Source organism: Acinonyx jubatus, chromosome C1 (genome assembly GCF_027475565.1).
Source record: "Acinonyx jubatus isolate Ajub_Pintada_27869175 chromosome C1, VMU_Ajub_asm_v1.0, whole genome shotgun sequence".
In the NCBI taxonomy this organism is placed as follows: domain Eukaryota; kingdom Metazoa; phylum Chordata; class Mammalia; order Carnivora; family Felidae; genus Acinonyx; species Acinonyx jubatus.
In genome coordinates this window covers 152,941,226-152,965,112 of record NC_069381.1, presented here as the reverse complement: position 1 = coordinate 152,965,112, position 23,887 = coordinate 152,941,226, and the positions used below count along the sequence as shown (strand labels likewise).

General features: G+C 33.8%; 1 protein-coding gene across 4 annotated transcripts in view; it reads left to right on the top strand.

Moving 5' to 3' along the window:
• The window catches only part of SCN7A (sodium voltage-gated channel alpha subunit 7), a 78,461-nt gene extending 55,025 nt beyond the window's left edge, over positions 1–23,436 (top strand). For all 4 annotated transcript variants that reach the window (XM_015066918.3, XM_027055566.2, XM_027055565.2 and 1 more), the window contains exons 16-25: positions 2,711–2,813; positions 4,624–4,778; positions 7,646–7,819; positions 9,824–9,931; positions 13,864–14,142; positions 14,968–15,021; positions 15,808–15,945; positions 17,461–17,565; positions 18,109–18,379; positions 20,978–23,436. In XM_015066918.3, coding sequence (XP_014922404.3) covers positions 2,711–2,813; positions 4,624–4,778; positions 7,646–7,819; positions 9,824–9,931; positions 13,864–14,142; positions 14,968–15,021; positions 15,808–15,945; positions 17,461–17,565; positions 18,109–18,379; positions 20,978–22,044 — 2,454 coding nt within the window. In that variant the 3' untranslated portion in view covers positions 22,045–23,436. The remainder of the gene's footprint in view (positions 1–2,710; positions 2,814–4,623; positions 4,779–7,645; positions 7,820–9,823; positions 9,932–13,863; positions 14,143–14,967; positions 15,022–15,807; positions 15,946–17,460; positions 17,566–18,108; positions 18,380–20,977) is intronic.
• The last annotated feature ends 451 nt before the right edge of the window (positions 23,437–23,887 follow it).

The following is a 23,887-nucleotide window of genomic DNA, read 5'->3' as shown; positions in this document are numbered from 1 at the left end:
GGCAGTGTGGGGTGATGAAAACATACCAAAGAAACTTAAGTTTTCAAAATCAATGTGTATTATTAGAGAAATCATTAAACTCTCCTGGGTGTTATCATCTTTAAAACGTTAAATTGGACTACAGGATGGCTAAAATACTTTCTTATTGGCTAAAATTCTAGGATTCTCATCACTTTATTTGTGCAGCATATACTATAACATATATAATTAAGTTGGACTAAAAGAATAAAGAAAACCCACCAGTTTGAATTGTGAACAGTGTGTAGCTTTATCAACTCATGGACAAAGAAAACAAAACAAAAAAGCAACAGCAAAAACAACAAAATAACCCAACACATTTAAAGAAGGGTAGATATTGCTGTTAACTTAGCTTCTAAAATGTACACCCTACTGGAAACATTCTTACTGTCTTCATTTGCAAGCACCATGTCTTGGTAGGAGGTATGATTTAATAGAAAGCTACATCTACAGAGATCACAACTGTTCTGCAGGCTTCTTGCGTTGTACCTCGGTAGGGAATCATCTCAGATCACTCACAGGCACTGGGGAGGGGCAGAGAATGTCTCTTTCCAGATCCGCAGAAACGACTCTGGCATCATCTTGTCTCCCAGACCTCTTCCAGCTTGGCAACTGCTCTGCAGTAACTTCTCATATTGGCCTAATAGGAGTTTAATTGTAATTACTCAAAATCCTTCCGGCTCCTACTGAAGGCCTTTTTCTTTGTGTTAAAGAAACATTTTCACTCCTTAGCATGCCCAATATTTTGAGGTTCGTTTTCCTTTAACTAATACCATTTCTAGAAAACAGGGAAAACTGTTCTCCAGCTACACTTGCATATCTTCACTTATAACTTTGACTACCATCTATTTCTGGGTAAAAGTGCTATTTATCACAGCACATTGTGTTGAAATGCTCCAGGAAACTTCTTGCCAATCTAATTAGTCTGGGATATGAAAATGTATAGGAAAGATGACACTAAATATGATTGTAAATGTTGAGGCTTCAGAAGTTGTAATGTATGCTGCCTAATTACTTAGTCCTACTGATTGATTAGCTACTCATAGATTTATTCACTTATCTGTACATTTGTTACATATTTTAGACATTTTCCAGATTATGCAACTCATGAGTACTTTAAGATGCTGATCTACCAAAAGCCAAAGAATAAAATATAAAAATCACATGTGATCTGATAATTCTGAGATACATTCTTTTCTTTCTTTTGTATTTAAACTGTCAGCCATTGTTTAGTTACAACATAACTATATAAATTTTAGAAAAATAATGTCAAACTTTATATCAAGTTTTATAACTTTTTTCATAATGTAGCAATGTATCAGGGTGACTTTCTCATGCCATTAAGTCATCTTCTAATAAAGTTATTTATACTTTTTAATCCCAATTGATTTATTTATAAAATTAGAATAATACATACTAAAAGAGGTTTGGAAAAATCACATCAAATAGTTTATGTAAAAATTCTAAAATAACATATAAATATAAGGTATATAATTTTCAATTATTGAATGCCTAAGAATTATATATTAACTTATTTGTTACTTACTCTCATATTGCTATAGCCTTTATTTCATCAGAAATAATGAAAATATGAGAACTGAAATAATAAAAGTGATTTGTTTAAGAGTAATACCCTGATGGATATATATTTTTAGTTGAGCGCCAAATGTCTTATTGACAACTGACTATGTAAGATCTAAAGCAAATAAGGCTTCCTAATGATATTTTGTTGACACTTATTGTGCATAAGACCAAGAGGTAGGACAAAATATTTACAGTTTTCCTTTTGATATACTTTACTTAGACATTTCCTTATTTTTTTAAGAAATAAGATTGTTTTTTCCCAAATGTTTTAATACATTTATCTTATTTTTTTTAATTAGAAAACAATTGTGTATACTATTAACTTAGAATAGTGCTCATTTTAAAGGATGATGTGTTGCATATTTATTTTGAAATAAAGTAAAATAAAGCATTATGAGAAAATCATTTCAAATAAAAGCCATGCATGTCACACATGCATCATTACCACTTATACAAAGCCATGGCTACCTTATCGTATCCAGTCTTGACCTTCAGTCAAGAGCAGAGTGAGAAGCAATGTCAATCCTTGCAAATTGTCTGCATAGGGCTGGTACCGCTTTGCCAGGTCTATTCCTGACTCTTATTCCTTGTGCCATTTCTTCATTTCACTTCAAGATAACCTCACATCATTCCCATCCTATGATGGCATACACGAGAATGTCTGGACTCGATTTTACAATACCAAATAAATGCATTCTTGTCTACCCATCTTTAGCATCAAGGAGTAATTACTTCTGATGCTGCTCATCTAGCTGAAATGGCTTATATGGAATCTTGTAAACAACTTCAAGAGGGCTTTGGAACTCAAACCCTTTTGGATACTGGAGATAACCTATACACCTTTTAGGAGAATAGTGTTATGAACTAAATGTTAATTTTAATCTAAAAGTTATTTTAGCTTAAATGAATTTTTAATTAAATTTTTAAAACTTCAACTCACGGAGACATGTATCCTTTTAATGAAAATCATGAAATTAGCTTAAACAGTATTTTAAACCTGATAAAGTTCTTTTTGTATACAGTTTTTCTTATTTCTGAAAATAAAACAAGCCTGAACCACAGTGAGAAAGTTGAATCACAGCTTTTTTGGTGGGACTTTACTTTTCAGAAGGTAAAGCAATCTAGCTCGTCTGAATGCAGCACAGTGGATATTGCTATCTCCGAAGAAGAAACCGTCTGTGAACGTGAAAAGCCAAAGCAGCTTAAAAATGGTAAGAGAAAAATAAGTTCCTTTGATCATTATATTGAAAATAGACTAAATTTCTCAACTAATGCCATTAGATATATTTTAATTTTAGAGAGTTTATTAACTTAACTAAGGAACACACACATACAAATATGTGTGTACAAGCACATGCACATGTGCCCAAAGGAATCCTCATAGAAACTTATAGGGAAAGTCAATAGAAGTCAACATTTGGAAAAGAGGGGCAGGGTCTATTTCCTAGAAGTTTAATGCCGTAGTTAAGAGCACTGGGTCTGGAATCATACAGGTCTGACTTCAAATCCCAGGTCACGTGACCATTTACTACCTTTACTTACCCTCTTTCAGGCTCATTTCTTTTTTTTTTTTTTAATTTTTTTTTTAACGTTTATTTATTTTTGAGACAGAGAGAGACAGAGCATGAACAGGGGAGGGTCAGAGAAAGGGAGACACAGAATCCGAAACAGGCTCCAGGCTCTGAGCTGTCAGCACAGAGCCCAACGCGGGGCTCGAACTCACGGACCGTGAGATCATGACCTGAGCTGAAGTCGGCCGCTCAACCGACTGAGCCACCCAGGTGCCCCTGGGCTCATTTCTTAATATGTAAAATGAGGATAATAATGAAACTTACCTCACAGGATTGGTAAAAAGATTAAATTAGTGTAGATGCATGTGTGTCCATGCATGGGTGTGTGCATGTGTGCGTGTGTGTGTATATTTTTATGCCTCTTGGAATAAAGTCAATATTCAAAATACTCACATGAAAACATCCTATATCTTTCATAGGAAAACATATCATGCAATGGTGATTTATTTTAATATTCCACATGAATCTTAAGAAATGTATAAGGCTTCAGTCAGCTGATTGACTCACTAGATATGTAACATACATTTGTTGATGACTTGTAATTCAAATTTCCTAGAAAGATTGACAAATATTTATAGGTTCTCTGAATTTGAAATCACTGGAAACCATCAACATGGTAACTGCTAAATGTTCAAATTCCTGTATTCAAAATAAGAACCTGCTCTCAGTAGCTCAACTTCTAGAACTTGTATCATTCAAGGCAAAGGAGGAAAAATTTCCTATATTTTTTGACCAAAAATGTATGAATTGACAGTAGGTAAAATTCTAAAATGAAATGTGTTGATTTTAAATTCCACCCACCTCTATTTCTTCATGTTCTCCCCTGTTAAGCAGAGTCTTCTCTATCTTGGGATTTCTTTATGCTAACTCTCTTGACAGGAATGTAGAGTCCAATCCATGCATATGCCCCCTACCCACAAAGCACTCTGTAATCCAGGGGGCTCCTTCAATAAGTCTAAATCAAAATCACCATTCTCCTACCACCTGAGACCTGACATCAATTTAAGTGACGTAACTAATATTATACTTCTTATCAGTTCCTGAATACCTATGTACTTAAATGAGAATGCTTATTATACCATGTGAATCTTCAGGCTTTACACCAAAATGTGATATTTAGAAGATATTGTATGTGGGGGAGAGGAGCGATTTGAAGGATGGGGATAAATTCTATTCTCAGACTCTGTTCCACCAGGCTAGGGGATGTTCTAAGTCATCTCTGCCTTTCACAATTTCTTCCTCTAGTGTTGTCCCACGTTAACTTTTTTTGTTTCCCCTCAATGACTGCAATGGTCACAGCATCAGGGGTGAAAATCAAATGTTCATAAGTCAGAGATCACATGTGTTAGATTCCATAAGTAATCACCAAGGACTATGGTGGAAAGTTCAGGATGTCTACTTTTTCATGAATTTTCAAGATTTTTCTTCTTAGCAGTTTCTTTCTTGACAGGTTATAGACGAAGATCTTCACCTGGCCAAATTAGTGGTGAATCCAAGAAAGGAAGAATTTGGCAGAACATAAGGAAAACCTGCCGCAAGATAGTGGAAAATGGTTGTTTTAAGTGTTTCATTGGCCTGGTCACTCTGCTCAGCACAGGTGCTCTGGTAAGTATGTGAGACTTTTATGGGGAAAAATGTATCTGAAGTCTGTTACTTGAAGCCACCATGCCAAATTAGTTTTCCCCAGATACTTATTATAGCAGTAAAGTTCATATTCTGTGATTTTACTTTTGGGAAACATACATTACAGTTTCTTAAAATCTGTATATGCCTCATTCAGTATTAAATAAATCAAACAATTTTGAAATATAAGAATGACAGTGGGAAACGTGAATGTGAGATACCTAATTCTTATTTTAATAAAGTTTCATGTATGAGACAAAGTTTAAGAATATGCACATACATACTTTTGTGCTGTGCTAGTACTTTGGTGCCTATTCAATCAGGAAAGAGAAGTACTATATACTTTTAATAACCTTTGAATCAAAAATACATATATTTTAATATTTATTCATTTTTGAGAGTGAGAGAAACAGAGCACGAATGGGGGAGGGGAAAAGAGAGAGGGAGACATAGAATCTGAAGCAGGCTCCAGGCTCTGAGCTGTCAGCACAGAGCCCGACTCAGGCTCCAGCCCACGAACCGTGAGATCATGACCTGAGCCAAAATCGGACACTTAACCAACTGAGCCACCCAGACATCCTGCATTTATGAAGCATTTTGAGAGAAAGAGAGTAAATGAGCTGGGGAGGGGCAAGAGAGGGGCGGGGGGAGAGGATCTGAAGCAGGCTCTGCACTGAGAGCAGAGAGCCTGATGCGGAACTTGAACTCACAGACCGTGAGATCATGACCTGAGCTGAAGTCGGACTGTTAACTGACTGAGCCACCCAGGTGCCCTGAACCAAAAATATATTTACCCATTGACACAACAACCTTAATTCTAGGAAATTGTCCTACAAATATCTGAGCAAGTATGAAATGCATTTACAAGGCTCTTCAGTGAAGAATTCTTTGTATAGAAAAAGATTAAAAAGTAAAAATAGTCTACAATAGGTAACTGTTTAAATATGCTCTGATATAATCATCCAATGGGACACCGTGCAGCTATTTTGAAAATTCAAAAGCTGTATGCATGCTAATATTGCAAGTTATAGCAATGTGCAAAAAAAGAGAAAGATCTAGAATAAAGTGTATCTATTAGGTATCTATTAATATTCATGTTTCCCACTGTGATTCATAACTTTTGAAATTGTTTGATTTATTTGATATTGAATGAGGCATATGACATTTTACTTAGGAAATAAAGAAAAAATAGAATTTATATTATATTATTTTCCAGTGTTTGATTAAAGAGGATCAGAGAAGGATACATAAGAAATAGTTAATTGTGAGATACACAGAGCAAAAAGAATGGATTCATGGCTGGGAACCAGACTTTGTACTACATACAATTTTTAAAGTAAATTTTATATTGACATTTACCACACATTTACCACAAACCTAGAAATTATAAGTGTCTAACCTAAAGAATTTTCACCTGGGTGGCTCAGTCGGTTAAGTGCCTGACTTCCGCTCGGGCCATGATCTCACAATTCATGAGTTCGAGCCCTGTGTCAGGCTCTGTATTGACAGCTCAGAGCCTAGAATCTGCTTCAGATTCTGTGTTTCCCTCTCTTTCTGCCCCTCCCCCTTTCCCATTCTGTTCTCTCTCTCTCTCTGAAAAATAAATAAACATTAAAAAAAGTAAACAAGGATTAAAGTAATCCTATGTTAATAATGGTGTGATTCTTATAAATCTAATGTTAAATAAAAGTAACATTTTCTCACAAACCATGAGATCATGACATGAGGTGAAGTCTGATGCTTAACTGACTGAACGACCCAGGTGCCCCGATCTTTGTTTACTTTTTGACCTTGAATGCACTTTAATACAAGCCTTCCTGACTTTGTTGGTACTTTATTGCCTTTTTTCAGTGCTGAGATAAAAACACTATGAAATTGCTTTCAGTGACATTATCAGACTTTGTATCCTCTACAGTAAAGTAAAGGTTGACCTATTAATCTGAGAAGCTTTGGAGAAATGATTATAGTTTTATTTCATATTCATGTGTTTCCACTGGTTTGCCTGATTATTTCTGCAGCAGAGCAATTTATTAGATATTTTATTATCTATTAGATGTTTTATTGGGGCCACACTGAAATTACACATTAATTTATACAGACATAATATTTTATAATATTGAGTCTTCCATCTAGGCAAAATGGCATATCTTTACATTATTTGGCGTGTTTTTATGTTCTGTAGCAATTTTATAATTAAAAAATATATATATTTATTTACATTCAAGTTAATTAGCATACAGTGTAGTATTGGTTTCAAGAGTAGAACCCAGTGACTCATCACTTACATATAACACCAGTGCTCATCCCAGCAAGTGCCCTCCTTAATGCCCATCACCCATTTAGCCCATCCTCCCCACCTCCCCTCCAGCAACCCTCAGTTCTCCATATTTAAGAGTCTCTTATGCTTTGCCTCCATCTCTGTTGTTACCTTATTTTTCCTGAAGACATATTTAAAAGAATTTCTACTCTCTTAGTAAGTGCCACATATCTGCAAATTGGCTACATGGAATTAGAGATAAGAACCAGTTAGATGTGAGCAAAGGTTTTGCCTCTTATATTAAGTTTGATTAACTGATTCATGAGAAGAATTCTGGATCACTGTGGTGCCAAATTCAGTCTCTATAAAAAATTCTGGGACCAATTACTGATGTCTGCTATAGACATAGGATCAGAAAATGTTACTTATGGATTATGTGAATAAATCCAAACCAAGTGAACCAGCCCATGAAACTACAACCTATGACTTTGCTCACGATCTGTTTGCTAGAGATAGCATTTCATTCCTCTCTATGCCAAAAGATTTTTTAAAAAATTACATGTACACTAATCCTCAAATGTTTTACCCACAGGCTTTTGAAGATATATATATCGATCAGAGAAAGACTATTAAAATCTTATTAGAATATGCTGACATGATCTTCACTTACATCTTCATTCTGGAAATGCTTCTAAAGTGGATGGCATATGGTTTTAAAGCCTATTTCACTGATAGCTGGTATAAGCTAGACTTCATGGTTGTCATTGTACGTATTGCAAAGAAAAATTTTAAAGACTATTATTCAATTTTTTTCTTCTTTACTCTTACTCTCACTTAACTCTTTCCTTTACTTATATCTACCTTTTTCCTCTCTTTGTAAATTTTTAGTCACCAAAATCCCCTATTTCTTCACTTGTAATACTTAACATTTGTCCTTTTCCTCTCAACCTAAAAATTTTAAAGTTCAATATTTCACCCCTAGATTATTCTAATGACCACGTATGAACCCACTACTAATGGGATAGACATCCTGAAGTATTTAAGTTCTGTTGGCTTGATGTTTAAATCATATATTCAAAACAGACGACTTACCATAACCTTCACCATTACCACTGTGATCCAAGCTACTGAAGATTCTCAGTTGGATTTCCAGTGCAGATCCCTGCCCCTGCCACTGCACACCTTCCTTCTAAGCTCCACATAGCAACCACATACATGTTACTGCTGTAAAACAGAAGTCAGTCCAGGTCTCTTTTCTTCTTGAAACTCTCCAATAAGCATCTCATGTCGCTCCGAGTAAAAAGCTACATTCTCTGCCATCAAAGCCTACAAGTTTCTCCATGATCGGTCTTGTCTCCTATTACTTTCCGTTTCCATTATCCCAATTTATAGACTGCTCCACCTGCACTGACCTTCCTGAAGATCTCCCATATGCCGAGATTCCTTCCATCTTAGTGCCTTTGCAGTTATTTTTCCTTCCACCTGGAACTTTTGCTGGCTCACCTCATTTATGTCTACTCAAATAAGAATGCAGAAATTGGGTCTTTCCCCACTACCGTATTCAAAACTGCAACTACTACAATGCTCCTTTTTCCTTTCTCTGCACTCTTCATCTCTATAGCACCTATTAATATTATATATTAATTGACATTCATTGTTTATTCATTGTGATTGTTTGTCTTCCCCTTTGAAAGGTTAGCTCCTTTGGGGAAGAAATGCTTTCCCAATGTGGTTCTCTTCTTATCCCTAATGCTTAGAGCAACTCATGTATCATAGTAGGTACTCAGTAATTTTTGTTGAATGAACAAATTGTTCCTATTCTATAAGCAATGATTGACTGAAGCTTCTCACTGTATAAATAATGACTTACAGTATCTGATCTCTGTCTTCTAAATAAATTATTGCAAATTAATCTTCTCCTCCAACAAAAATCACACTATATCTGCAACCCACCTTCCTGTTTCCTAGTCATTGTTCTTAGGTGTACACAACCCGTGACACTTACATAAATCATATGTTTACTCCAAAGCTCACTTTAAGGCCATCTCTTAGTATAGGATAAAAAAGAACAAATTTTTCATTTATGTTGCTTGAAAATACATAAAATAGGAAGGTACTATAAAAGTTGGTTGTAACTCTATCATCTTGCTCAATCTCTGTTAACATTTATTAACCCTGAATGATCTTTATGCATATGTTTACTTTAAGAAATCACCTTGGTATCTTTGTATACATTTTTATAATTTGTACTTAAACTTAACAATGTTCATATACTCTTTGATGCCTCTTCTCTGAAATACTATTTTGTATATTGTGTTAACCATATTTATATATGAATTCACATGTAAATATATTTCAAATTTTGTTTTTATGAATACATGATATACTATTACTGTATGGAAAATAATCATGAAACTGATTATTAATCTAATTTCAAACAAAAAATGGATGTAAATATTAACCCTTGATCATAAAGAATGTCAAATATACAAATTTTTTTATTTCAATAATATATATATTCCTACTACCAGAAAATGTTTTTGTTTTATCTTTATCTTTTTTAAAGTAACTTTAACACAAGGTTATTTTCTTATACTTTTCTTTAAGTCATTGTTAAGATATATTGAAATATATTTTACATCTTTGCATATTTCTTGGGAAGCTTTGACTGTTTATCATTTTTAAATAAGTGCAAAGTTTATTTTGCAGATTGTTTTGATTAAAGTTAAAATAAACCCTATTCACTCTTTTTTTTCTTAAATATGTTTAGGTGTTTTGTCTTAGCTTAATAGGCAAATCTCGGGAAGAATTCAAACCACTAATTTCTGTTAAATTCCTCCGGGCACTCAGAGTTCTATCTCAATTTGAAAGAATGAAGGTAAGAAAAAAGTGTCTAAACTAATATGTAGGTTTTTATTTAAGATTAATAAATTTCTATAAATTAAAAACTTTATAGTCTTCTCATTTGCATCTTTAACAATACTAATGCAAAAACCTTATATTCCACAATTTACAAATATAGAAGAAAGGTATATGAGTTATGCTTATTAAGATTTTAGGACTTTCCTGCTCATAAGATATGAAAAATCATAAAGATAAGAAAAAAACCCTAATAGTTGAGAAAAATAATATAAAAATTTAAAAACTAGTACTATTGTAGCCCACTTGGGTGTCTATGAGTATTAATACAATTATCTCAATGTTAAAAATATAACTGACAAAATGAAACTTTGATCACCTAGATGCTTAAAATTATAGGAATATCGTACACGCTAAGTAATTATACTGAATAAAAGTTTGAATTTTAAAATAAATTAATGTTTTCAAGTCACGCATCACAAATTATGAATTCTTGTCATCTCTCCCTCACCGTCACATTAAACCTCTTTTGAACAATGTGAGGGAAGCTAACAGGTAAAGCCACATAAAACAACCAGTGTTCAATCTTTTGTGCCTACAATGGAAACCCACCCCAAATGGCTCGACCTAATGGAGCAAACAGTTTATGGCCACCACAAATAGTATAATTATGTAAAATACAGTCATCAGCTATGTGCAGAAATGGGAAAAAAAAGTCTAGTTTTATCTTTTATTTGATAACCATACATCTGTTTTCTTGAATTTTTTATTTATATAGATTATTTATCATTAATCTGCCTACTTGAATAATATTACAGAATATCACATATTCAGTGTAGGTAGGATCCAGTAAGAAAATTATTTATGTTTGATGTGTATTTTTCTTATAGTTCATATATTATATATTACATTAAAACTGCCATATATTAATAAACCATAACACTTAAGATCTTTTCACTTGGCAAAAACATGGATACTTGTTTTAATCTCAAAATTTAGATAATTATAGATGATTATTATAAACAAATAGAAATATAAGTAATTTAAAGTATTTTAAACCAAAATATGTTTCAGAAATTTTAATAGCATAATCTTTATATGATATTTATATATACACATATGCATACATAAATACATGTATTAAGTACATTAATTATACTTTAATATATATGTAAGTACATGACTGATAGTAATATTTTTATAATTCATATGAATCTGTGATCAACTCGTTAAAACAGGAATTAGCCCTGATCAACCTATTCCCTAAATGCATTGCTGGTGTTGGGGAAGAAATATTCTTACTATAACTGGAAGTTTGTACCTCTTAATCCCCTCCACCCACTGCCAACCCCTCTCCACTCTGATAACCACTAGTTTGTTTCCTGTATAGATCTCCACTCTGATAACCACTAGTTTGTTTCCTGTATAGATGAGTCTGTTCTGTTTCGTTTTGTTTGTTCACTTGTTTTATTTTTAAATTCCACGTATAGGTGAAACCATATGGTATCTGTCTTTCTCTGTCTGACTTATTTCTTTTAGCACAGTACTCTCAAAGCCCATCCATGTGGTTGCTAATAGCAAGATCTCATTCATTTTTATGGCTGAGTAATAGCCCATTGTTTATATATACAGCATCTTCTTTATCCATTCATCTGTTCATAGATACTTAGGTTGCTTCCATATCTTGGCTATTGTAAACAATGCTGCAGTAAGCATAGAAATGCATATATACTTTCATATTAGTGTTTTCATTTTCTTTGGGTAAATATCCAGAAGTAGAATTATTGAATTATGTACTATTTCTATTTTTAATTTTTTGAGGAACCTCCATACAATTTTCTATAGTTGCTACACAAATTTACATTCCCACCAACAGTGAATAAGGGTTTCCCCACCCCACATCTTCACCAGCACTTGCTATTTCTTATCATTTTGATACTAGCCATTCTGTCAGATGTAAGGTGGTATCTCATTGTGGTTTCCATTTGCATTACCCCAATGATTAGTGATGTTGAGTCTCTTTTCATATGTTAGCCTTCTGAATGTCTTTGGCTATTGAGGTCCAATTTTTTAATTGGATTGCTTATGGGTTTTTTTATGTTAAGATGTATAAGTTCTTTATATATTTTGTATATTAACTAACCCTTTATCAGATATATCATTTGCAAATATTCTCTCATATTCAGGAGGCTGCCTGTTCATTTTGTTGATGGTTTCCTTCACTGTGCAAAAGTTTTTCATTTTTTGTGTAATCCAGTAATAGTTTATTTTTGCCTTTGTTTTCTTTGTCTGAAGAGACAGAAAATGAAGAGAAAATGTTGTTAAGGCTAACAACAAAGAGATTACTACCTATAGTTTTTTCTAGGATTTTTATGGCTTCAGGACTCATAATCAGGTCTTTAATCCATTGTGAGTTTATTTTTGTGCATGGTATAAAAACGTGGTCCAAATTCATTCTTCTACATGTGGCTGCTCAGTTTTCCCAGCACCATTTATTGAAGACTGTCTTTTCCCACCGTATATTCTTTCTTCCTTTGTTGTAGATTAATTGACCATGTCATCATGGGTTTATTTCTGGACTCTATTCTGCTCTATTGCAGATCCAGATCTTTAAGCTTCATCTCAACCTCTGGAAGTTCTGTAGTTGAATGAGTTCTGAAAACATACCATTGAATATTTAAGGAAGCCACATGATTACAAAATTAATGTTTTATGTATTTAATAAACTCCAGGTGCTGGGTACTCTTACTACTGAAATATTTGTATCAACAGTATCTACTACTTTTATTCTTACACAAGTGTATTTTCTGATAGGGATAGCATTTTTTTCATTAGAGTCATCAGTGGACTTCTCAAAATATCCAAAGTGCCAACAAAGGATCTGTGACTTAGTTTTAGGAATAAAGTGTTACTGAAAGCACAATTAAAAGTTAAAATATTTATTCAAGTCCAGAAAACTGAGGGATATCAACAAAAAAGTACAGCAAAAAGGGTATCTATCCAGTAATGGCTAAGGGAAGGGAAGGTTAGAATGGTAGAAAAGAGAATCAGTGGTCTTCACAAAAAGAGAGAGAGGGAGAGAGAGAGAGAGAGAGAGAGAGAGAGAAATGAGGTTGGTAGAAACGAATCAAAAGTGTAAATGCTAAAGGAAAGATATGTACCAAGAATGAATATTTCTGTTGGTATAGGAAATGCTTTACATTTGCCATAACAGCTATAGTGGAGTGATAAGAATAAAATCTGATTATAATATTCAAGAGAGAAGGGAGTTGAGGAAATGGAGATGGTGATTCCAAACTATTACTATTAATCAAATTCAAGTGGTTGATTTATTTCCCAAACTTCCTGCTCTGGAGTGGCTCACCAGTGACATAGAGTGGTGCAGTGAGGAGGTTTGTGACTCTGCAGGGTGCAGAGGCCCATTCAGTGTTTCTTGAAATAGTCTCTTGCCTTTATTTCATTGATCTACAGTCTCTTGGTCCTCCTCGTATTTCCCCTGCCACTTCAGTGTCTGCTTTGTAGGTTAATCCTCCCTAAAGTTAGAATCACCCAGACTTAGATCTAGGCCTTTCTTTCTCATTTTATATGCTTTCTAGATAATATGTACACATACAAACACACAGGTTCAGTTGTCTTGCCCATTTCTGGCCCAATACAGGAAGCTGATAAATGTGTTAAATCAGTGAAATAATTATTTTACTAATCAACGCAGTTGCTTTTTCATGATTTTTTTAGTACAACTATTTTGAGACTATCTGGATTTTTAATGTATATTTTTAATTGAAATTTATAATTTAGGTAATTCAAATACTGGCATGCTGGCCTATTGAATCTTTAGAGATGACCTGTTTTTGTTATTTCAATATGACATTACATTTAGTATTTCCAGTTCAACTAAAGTGATTTCACATTTCTTACCTAAAGTTTACCTGTTTGTTTTTTATATGCCAGGTGGTTGTGAGAGCTTTGATAAAAACAACTTTACCTGCTTTGAATGTGTTTCTGGTCTGCTTAATGATCTGGCTGGCTTTTAGCATCATAGGAGTGTACTTATTTGCTGGCACGTTCTATGAATGCATTGACCCAACAAGTGGAGAAAGGTTTCCTATATCTGAAGTCATGAATAAGAGTCAGTGTGAAAGCCTTGTGTTTAATGAATCCATGCAATGGGAGAATGCAAAACTGAACTTTGATAATGTTGGAAATGGTTTCCTTTCACTGCTTCAAGTAGTAAGTTCACTTTTGATGTTTTTTACTTTTTATCAGTGTTTTTAGATGTCCGTGCATATTATAGGTGGACATAATGTGGACAAATGTGAATGGACAAAATGTGAATGATTACTAGAGTTGGTTATAACATATTTTAGCAATTATTTAAAATACATGTTATGCAACATACTACACTAGGCTCATTTGGAAAGATGAAAGTGAAATGCAGACCCTGCTTTCCTGGGAGAAGGAAGTGAAGATGAAGGTAGGACTGACGGGGGAGATGGCAGGTACTGGCCAAACCTATTTCCACCATCACTGATAAGGTAATAGGGTCACAATTTTTGGTACAACTAAAGTTACTACTGTTTTGTTTCTACTCAGTGCTATGAGGAATGGCTACTCAGTCACCCACCATCTAACAGAAGTGAGGAGATAAATCATTCATTCTTGTCTTACCACCCCAATAGAAAAGCACATAAATAGCAGTTACCACTAACAATGACACTTGGGCAATGTGTATTTATTTATCATTTATCTATCTACCTCTCTCTCTCTCTCTCTCTCTTTCTTTCTATTTATACTATCTTACAACATTTTGTTATCAACTACAGTAAAACTACTACAATTAAGCTAAGTAAAAATAAACAGTTGTTGAATAGTTGTTAACAGATAATAGAAATGCAACAATGAAAATGATAAAGGTCTCAATTACAGGGTATATTGAAATGTGGTCAGCCTTAGTAATCAAATGTTTTACTGTATTAATAACAAATTGAGTTTCACTTTTTATTTGAAACAAAGCTTAAGATTTCCATAAGAATTAAATACATGCCATTTTTACAGGCAACATTTAATGGATGGATCACCATTATGAATTCAGCAGTTGATTCTACTGGTGTAAGTATAATATAATCTTACGGCCATTGTTAAAATTCAAGAAAAGTTATTTTTACAATTCAAGAAGAGGGTACCAACAATAATAGAATAGATAACATGATCAAAGTGAATGCTTATAGTAGACAGAAATTAAATACATTTCAAATTGAACATTTCACAGAAAACGAAATCCTTCCAGGATTATGTACAGTGGTTGAACCCCAATAAGCCCATTTGAAGGATTATCAGACTTCATAACAATGGTTAAACCAATGCAATAAATTTTAAAATCCAAATAAACAAAGCAATGATATCCTTTCACTAACGAGCAAAGAGAAAATGTTACTTCTGTAGAATTGTTGGATTTTCCTGTTGTAAATTGTTTTATAAATCTTATGTTTTAAAGCGTTAGTATCAATATTTTGCTTATTTTTCACTTTTTAATTTATTTTCATTTTTAAAGACTTTACTTTTTTAGAGCAGTTTTAGGTTTACAACAAAATTGAGAGGAAAGCATAGAGATTTCCCCTATACCCACTTGACCCCACACATGCATAGCCTATTATTGATATCACTTACCAGAATGGTACATTTTTACCCAGGATGAACCTACATTGACAGATCATACTCTCCCAAAGTCCAGAGTTTATTTGAGGGTTCACTTGGTGTTGTACATTATATGGGTTTGAACAATTGTGTAATGACTGACATGTAACTATCATTACAATATCATACAGAATATTTTCACTGCCCTAAAAATCCACTATGCCCTGTCTTATTTTGATTATTTTTTAACTTAACTTTTAGGTAAATAAGCAACCTAATTTTGAAGACAACATCTACATGTCTTGTTACTTTATCAGCTTTATTGTTATTGGATTATTTCTTCCTTTGAGTATGCTGATCGGTGTTATTATTGCTAATTTCAACAAGCATAAAATAAAGATAAGTATAAATATTCTTTGTTCACTAATACCTGAGAAAACACATTTATAAGAATGTCCTGCTTCAAATAATTGGTTTTGGATTCAGCTTAATGTAATTTTTATTTGGTGCTTATCTATTAAAAAAATTTGATGTTCCTGCATATTGATAAATATTGCTAAAATGTTCATCTTTACATTGTTTTATATATTGAAATATAAACAAACAAGTTAAAAGGTTAAAAATTGCAGGTGTTTCTATATATATATATGTTTGTAAATAATGACATGCTGACCAACAAGTAATATTGTGGCACATCTGCACAAATAGGTGAAGAAGTTCAAGAAAAATACTCTCTGATATGTTCAAAGCCTTCATAGTCATATCTAGCATAGACATCTTTGTCAGTGCAGTAGCTTTTTCTGCTAGAAGTAGGGGGTATCCTAAATCCTAACCCCATGTCCTAAATAGCAGTGCTTGAAATTAGTAAGGGACAATTCAGAGACAGAATTGAAAAACCCATTTGATCCCACCTCCACACAAAGGCCTTCAAGGCTTCTGCAAATGCAAAGACCTCAAAAGTCATTTAAATCTGCTTATTTTAACCACAGAGACCTACTTTCTAGAGGTATAGGAAAGCCTTCTAAAAAATCAAAAGAATAGTCTAGTTTTGAAATTCTGTTTTCAGCCATGTCATCAAAGTTTAGTCATGTGCAGCATCTGATAAACTGCTCTCAGCCTCCACTAATCAAATGGGATTAGAAGATCAGTGATCAAATATCCATTTGACTGGAAGCTTCAGCTTCTTGGGATCAATCCAGTGGGATAACATTCCAGGATTTGCTCCTGGGCTTCAAACCGGTGACCCCTATCAAATTTAAGTAACTAAGTCCTGACTTAGGGCAGTAACAATTCCTAATTTCTAGATTAACACACTAACCACTTACCTCTTATTCACTTTATATATTTTGTATAAGATACTTAGTACTAGGAACACAAAGATGAAAAGCTCTAAAAGGTACTATGAAGAAGTAAGCACAAAGTGCTGTTGGATTAATAGTATAAAAAATATCTTTTGAAAGTATTATTTAGTAAATTAATATATGAACTTATAAAAACACATAAATGCTCAATTATATTTTTTCCTGTTATTAGAAGATACAAACCAATTTTTCCTTAGCTTTTGAGTTCAGTTTTTCTTGACAAACCTTTCCACTTATCCCCCACTGTTTCTCCTTTGTCTCTGCTTAACATGAGGTAGGCCTCAGTAGACTGAAAAGTTAAAAAAGAGTAGACTACCCACAGGAAAGTGCACCAAAAGATCATTGATATCGGTCATTACCATATATTCTACATGTGCTCGGTATGGATTTGTGTGCAGAAATCAGACATGGTTAAATGTGATTTAGTTCATTGCCTTTAAGACCTTTATAAAAGGTTAAATCAGTAATTACCAAGCTTTCCAAAATGTACTATTGACAAAAGGTGAAATTTAGATTCATGTGATTTTAATATCTTTTTCTTTCATTTCTTTACCAGGGAGGCTCAAATATCTTTATAACAGTGAAACAGAAGAGACAATACCATGCACTGAGGGGGCTGTTGCATGAGGACTCTCAAAAAATAATACGTCGCCCAAGAGTAAGAAAACATCTAGATTTGTTTTCAAAGCTTCGTAAAAAGTTTATTTCATACATTCTCTTTTTAAAATGAATATGTGTTTTTAAAATTCTTCACAAATGCAGGGTGCCTGGGTGGCTCAGTCAGTTAAGTGTCTGACTTTGGTTCAGGTCATGATCTTGTGGTTCATGGGTTCAAGCCCCAGGTGGGGCTCTGTGCCTACTTCCGTTTCTGTTTCTCTCCCTGCCCCTCCCCCGCTGATGCTCTGTCTCTCTCTCTCTCTCTCTTTCTCTTTCAAAAATAAATAAACATTTAAAAAAATGTTAAATTCTCCACAAATGCTTTTGACAAAATTTAAAAATATGTTCTTTAACAAGGTTTTGATGATCTTTTTGTTTGTTTTGACCATACATTAGAATTCTAGTTTGACAAAAACTTAGGTACTCACTTATTTTCCTGTTTATGCTGGGAGGTAAATTATAAACGTAAAGACTACATGTGTATGTATATATCCTACTAATAAGGCTATTACACCCACCTTTTTTTTTTTTTTTTTACACACAGAACAAGTTCCAAAGATTCATGTTTGACTTGGTAACAAGCCAAGTTTTTAATGTCTTCATTATGGTTCTTATCTGTTTCCAAGCAATGACCATTATGATACAAAGTGATGAACAGAGTTCAGAAATGGACACTGCTCTCTACTGGATTACCTTATTTCTTGTTATGGTATACACGGGAGAATGTGTACTGAAGCTCATCTCTTTTCGTTGTAACTATTTCACCATGGGATGGAACATTTTTGATTTTATGGTGGTTATTTTCTCTATTACAGGTAAGAGTTTGTTTAGTTAGATTTTCTTTTATAGTAATACTAATTCAGGCAAGTTCTTATACTAAATATGTCCCAAGATATAGTCTTTTAGTAGGCAAAACAGATAGAGACGCTTTTTATTCCAATAGCAATGGTTTGTATTTTTACATTCATACATGTACACATGACAGCTATAAGATACTAAAAAATACTTGTTGAATTAATACATAGACTTCACTTAAGAGGTTACCAGGTAAATGCTTAATTACCCCTTCAGTATATCACATACATTATTTTTCTAGGATGTGTCTAGAAGGAGATTTATGTCTTAACATGATATAACCTTTCAAGTTCCCTATTTTTTTTTTTTAATCTCCAAAACTGTTTACAACTTTCACAATACTAGAGCGTTAGGCTTTAATGAATTTGTCACCAGTTTTCTCTTACTTTGGGGATCTCAGTCTTTTATTTAACAATTATATTTGAATAGATATTATGCTATACCCAAAGAATTCAGTAGTAAATAAGGAAGGCATAATCCCTGTAGGCACACAGTTTACAATGTAGTAAGGATTCAGATGATAAAACAGTACATATTTAATGTTGTGCTATTAAGGTTATGATAAGGAAAGAAGCACATGGTGTTACAGCAGCACAAGAAAGGGGAGTACCTATCAATAAGTAGAGGTCAGAGGTCAAACTTCCTGGATGAAGCAAAATCTAAATAGAGACATATTGAATTGGGGTAGACAAGTAAAGATTCTAGGATAAAAATGTTTTAAGCAGGGAAAAGTTTGTTTCTTGTCTGCCTCCCCATAAGATACGTACTGGAATATAAGCTCCATGAGAGACAATATTTAGATATTTATTGTGTCAAGCACTATTCTATACAGTCACTAGTGAAAAGGTAGACAAACTATTTGCTCAATTGTGATTCCAGAAAATTCAGCTTATTCATTTGGTAATAGAAGCAGTTCAACTATTGATAGACAGGTACAAGAAGCTTGAAAGAAAGGAAAGAATGGGCCTTTGGGATTAAAGTCAGAGCTACTGAATCAGCTATCTCAAAGGAGAGGAAATCACAGTCAGGGAGAAAGCTGTTTGAATATGAAATCTCAGAAGGCGAAATATCCTGGGTCCAGAATATAGCTATAGCTGCATGTGACTAAAGTAAAGTGATGGAGATTACAGTTAAGAAAGTCAAAGACCGAGAGACTGGCCTTTCAATGAATTGTGGATGGTAAGTGTTGGGGTGGAAAGGGTGACAGTGAGCCAAGTACTAAAGTCTCCAATGAATATGAACAAGGGGGGAGGAATATCATAGAACTAAGAAATGGTCGGCAATAGTATCATAGTTCATTGGCATGATCCACAATGTGTCAGGACAGAAATTTCTTTTTTTTTCTTTATAAAATTGACTTGAAGCATCTGGAAATCACATTGGAAAAAAATGAAAGATGCTTAGTCATTCCATTTTTCTACTCTGAGAAATATGGAGTGGGGAAGAAAGAGCTCTTTACACTTGAGAACATTCCAAGAGAGATACTGTCTTCAAGATAGAGTCAGATTTTAGATAAGAAAGGAGGTGAACAAAATCTAAGATGAGGATGTAGAAAAAATTATCTACAATTAAATGGGGATACCTCTGGCAAAATGGGGGAATTTGGAAGATTATAAGGAAAAATGAAACTCTGAGTCAGAGCAGAAGATTCACTAATACACTGTGGAAATGAAGGTATAGATAAGGTAGAATGTCAGAGAGAAGGTTATGGACAGTGATCAAGTTGAACAGAAATATGAGACATAATCATTCCAGATTTAACAAATATACCGTATCATTTAGAAACTTCATGGAATTCTCCCCTCCTTATCTTCTCAACTCAAAATGAACCACAGTCTCTCCAGTACTTGCAAAGGACATCCCTTATACTTTTATGGTAATTGTAATTTTATAGTTCTAGCTCTCACTCCCTCATCTACCCACAACTGCTACAAAAATAGTTCTAGGCCAAGACTCATTTATTTAATTCAATTTAAAGCTGCTAAGAACCCAAAGACTATTTATGAAATAAATAAATTATAATCTGTGAATCACTGAATGCCAGACATTTTTGTAATTATATTTATCAACTAGGTCTTTCTGCCTTGCATTATAATTACTTTAAATGTCTACCTCTACTCTCTAGAATATAAGGCCTTTGAGGACAGAAGTCAGGTCATTCATCTTTGTATTTTGCTTTGACACCTTTATACTAGATGTCCAATAAAGGCTGGATTGAGCTAAATTTATTTATCCAACTGCAATCTGAAAAAAAAGAATATGACTACTAGTTTGTATTATGGAATCATGCCATCTGTGATTCCAGAATTAGTTGATCTATAATGGCATAATAAGATGATGATTCAAATAATTATCTTCCAAATTTTGCTAGATACCCTGAAAATTGCCACAATGAGTATTTGGCTAATCCCCACTTTCAATATATTCTGTTATAAGGGAAGGATTAATAAAATGATCTTAACATATAGAAAAAATGGAATGTAAAATAATTTATATTCCTCTGAATACAATCATATTTAAATATTTTTATTACCTGTTTTATCTTCTCCCACACCAAGGACTATTTCTGCCTCTGATGGTAGGATACTACCTTGTGCCTCCTTCTGTTGTGCAACTGATACTACTCTCACGGATCATCCACATCCTACGTCCTGGGAAAGGACCAAAGGTGTTCCGTGACCTGCTGCTTCCTTTGATGCTATCTTTCCCAGCATTGTTGAACATCAGTCTTCTCATCTTTCTGGTCATGTTTGTCTACGCCATCTTTGGAATGTACAATTTTGCCTATGTTAAAAAGGAATTTGGAATTAATGATGTGGCCAACTTTGAAACCTTTGGCAGCAGTATGCTCTGTCTTTTCCAAGTTACAATATTTGCTGGCTGGGATGGGATGCTCAATGCAATTTTCAACAGTAAATGGTCAGACTGTGATCCTGATAAAATTAACCCTGGGACTCAGGTTAGAGGAGATTGTGGTAATCCCTTTGTTGGGATTATTTATTTTGTCAGTTACATCTTCATATCATGGATGATCATTGTAAACATGTACATTATTGCTGTCATGGAATTTTTAAATATTGCTTCTAAGAAAAAAGCCAAGACATTAAGTGAAGATGATTTTAAGAAATTCTTTCAGGTATGGAAGAGGTTTGACCCTGATAGGACCCAGTACATAGACTCTAGCAAACTTTCAGATCTTGCAGCTGCTCTTGACCCTCCTCTTTTTATGGCAAAACCAAACAAGGGCCAGCTCATTGCCATGGATCTTCCCATGGCTGCTGGGGACAGAATTCATTGCCTTGACATCTTACTTGCTTTAACTAAACGAGTTATGGGTACAGATGTGAGGATGGAGAAAGTTATTTCAGAGATGGAATCAGGGTTTGCATTAGCCAACCCTTTTAAGATCACGTATGAACCAATTACAACTACTCTGAAACGAAAACAAGAGGCAGTCTCAGCAACCATAATCCAGCGTGCTTATAAAAATTACCGCTTGAGGCGAAATGACAAAAATACATCAGACATTCATATGATAGATGATGACAAGGAAGTTCAAGCTACCACAGAAAATGCTTATTTTGACAAAGCTGAAGAAAAGTTAACTATTCAAAGCCAAATCTAATCCCACTTGCCACCTTTTTTCACCTTTTTCACATATTCTAAAAATGTTAGAAGTTTGAATCAGAAATAAAAATGAAGATCAGAGAAGTAAAGATTTTACTTAATAATCAATTGTTTACAACCCATGGAAGTTAAGCTTGTGCTCACAAGACTCCATGTCAAGTTGACTTTCACCTTTGTATACTGAGTCTAACCAAGATAAGCCCTTAGAATCACTTTAGTGAGTTAAATGGGTTAAATTTGCAATTTGATAATCCAATGCTTGTTTTCTCTATCTGGCTTTTATGGTGTGTGTTTCATCTAGAGGACTGAGGAAGTGATGGTAGAGATGAGTAGCTTTCTTGTATACTTTATGTCTACTTTAACTTGATGGGATTCAAATCATCATTAAGAGGACTTAGTTACAAATAAACAATTACTTTCTTAATGTCGGGTAGTGTTAATAAAAACACAGTGCTGCAAGCTGTTAAATCATAAACTTGCCAGACAGATGTCAACTGGGGAAGAGAAAGGACAGGTCTTAGAAAGTGCCTTTGAGATCAACCACAGATAGTCTTGGGCTGATTCAAGCCACTTTGGTTAACTGGAGCCTTGGTTTTTGTTTTTGTTTTTGTTTTTGTTTTTGTTTTGGTTTTTGTTCTTCCTTCCTTCCTTCCTTCCTTCCTCTCTTTCTTTCTTTCTTTCTTTCTTTCGGTACTAGGAATTAATATTGCTTAATTGTTTTTGGATTCCTGGTTTTTCATCTTTTTGGCTACTTCTACCTAAGCTCTAGTTCTTCAACAGAATGGATTCATAGAATAAGAAGTGCAAAGGGAACTATAGTTATGGCCTACATTTTTCTCATTTTTTTCTCATTTATGTTTTTTAAAAAGTATACATTTACTAAAACGATACAATATAGAAACTGTTAGTAGATTCATATCTGTCATAACACTGATGTATTTTTACCATTTAGCCATAATGCAACATTGAGTAGTAAGAGCTGGCAAATGAAAGTCATAATATGAATTCGAAGGGTCGGGGTTACCATTATGTGTAAGGATTTTTGCAGTGTCTTGATCTTTAATTGGGAAACTGTGGCCACTTTGAAATACTTTTCACTGACTTTATGGTTCCCTATAACTTAGAGAAAGACAGCAATCACTGAAACTGTGAGGACTCTGAATAGATTAAAGTGTAAGTTTGTTGTTGGTGGTGTTGTATAACATTAGCGTATGCAGATTAGTTTTTACTTTGTCATTTATCTTTCCAGGTTTTTTTTTGCTGTTTTTAATCTTATCACACATTCTGTAAAATGTTTTTATATTTGAAAAGCTTGAAAATCCTAAGTATTAATTTTCACAGTTGAAATTATCTTTAAAAGATAGACACAAATAGTTGGTCTTTGACATAATCGTAAAAATGCAGCCACTCATATCCATGTAGTTCAAGATTCTGATATTTGTTCCATTTGTATAAAGATTGATTACAGTGTACCCACAAAATCCCAAAGGATTCAGAAAGAAAATATGCATACTGTTGATGTAAGTGACAAACTTTAAATATGTTGTATGACATTCAATATCACTTAAATATCAGTAATTGTATTTTATTATGAATGCATGATCTTGAGCCTTAACTTTATAATCTATTTCTGCTCCTCAGAAATGTATTAACTTGACCAAGATGCCTTTGGAGGAACCCCTAAGTAAATGTAATTTCAGGGTTCTCTTTCTTTCTAGAAGTGTTCCTTCCCTTTGTCCTCTGCTCTTCATCATCGGATGGTGACTAGTGAGGAATTAGCATTAACTTGGTGACATGGTGACAGCTGGTGCTTTATCTAAATTTCTTAGTTTTCTATTTCT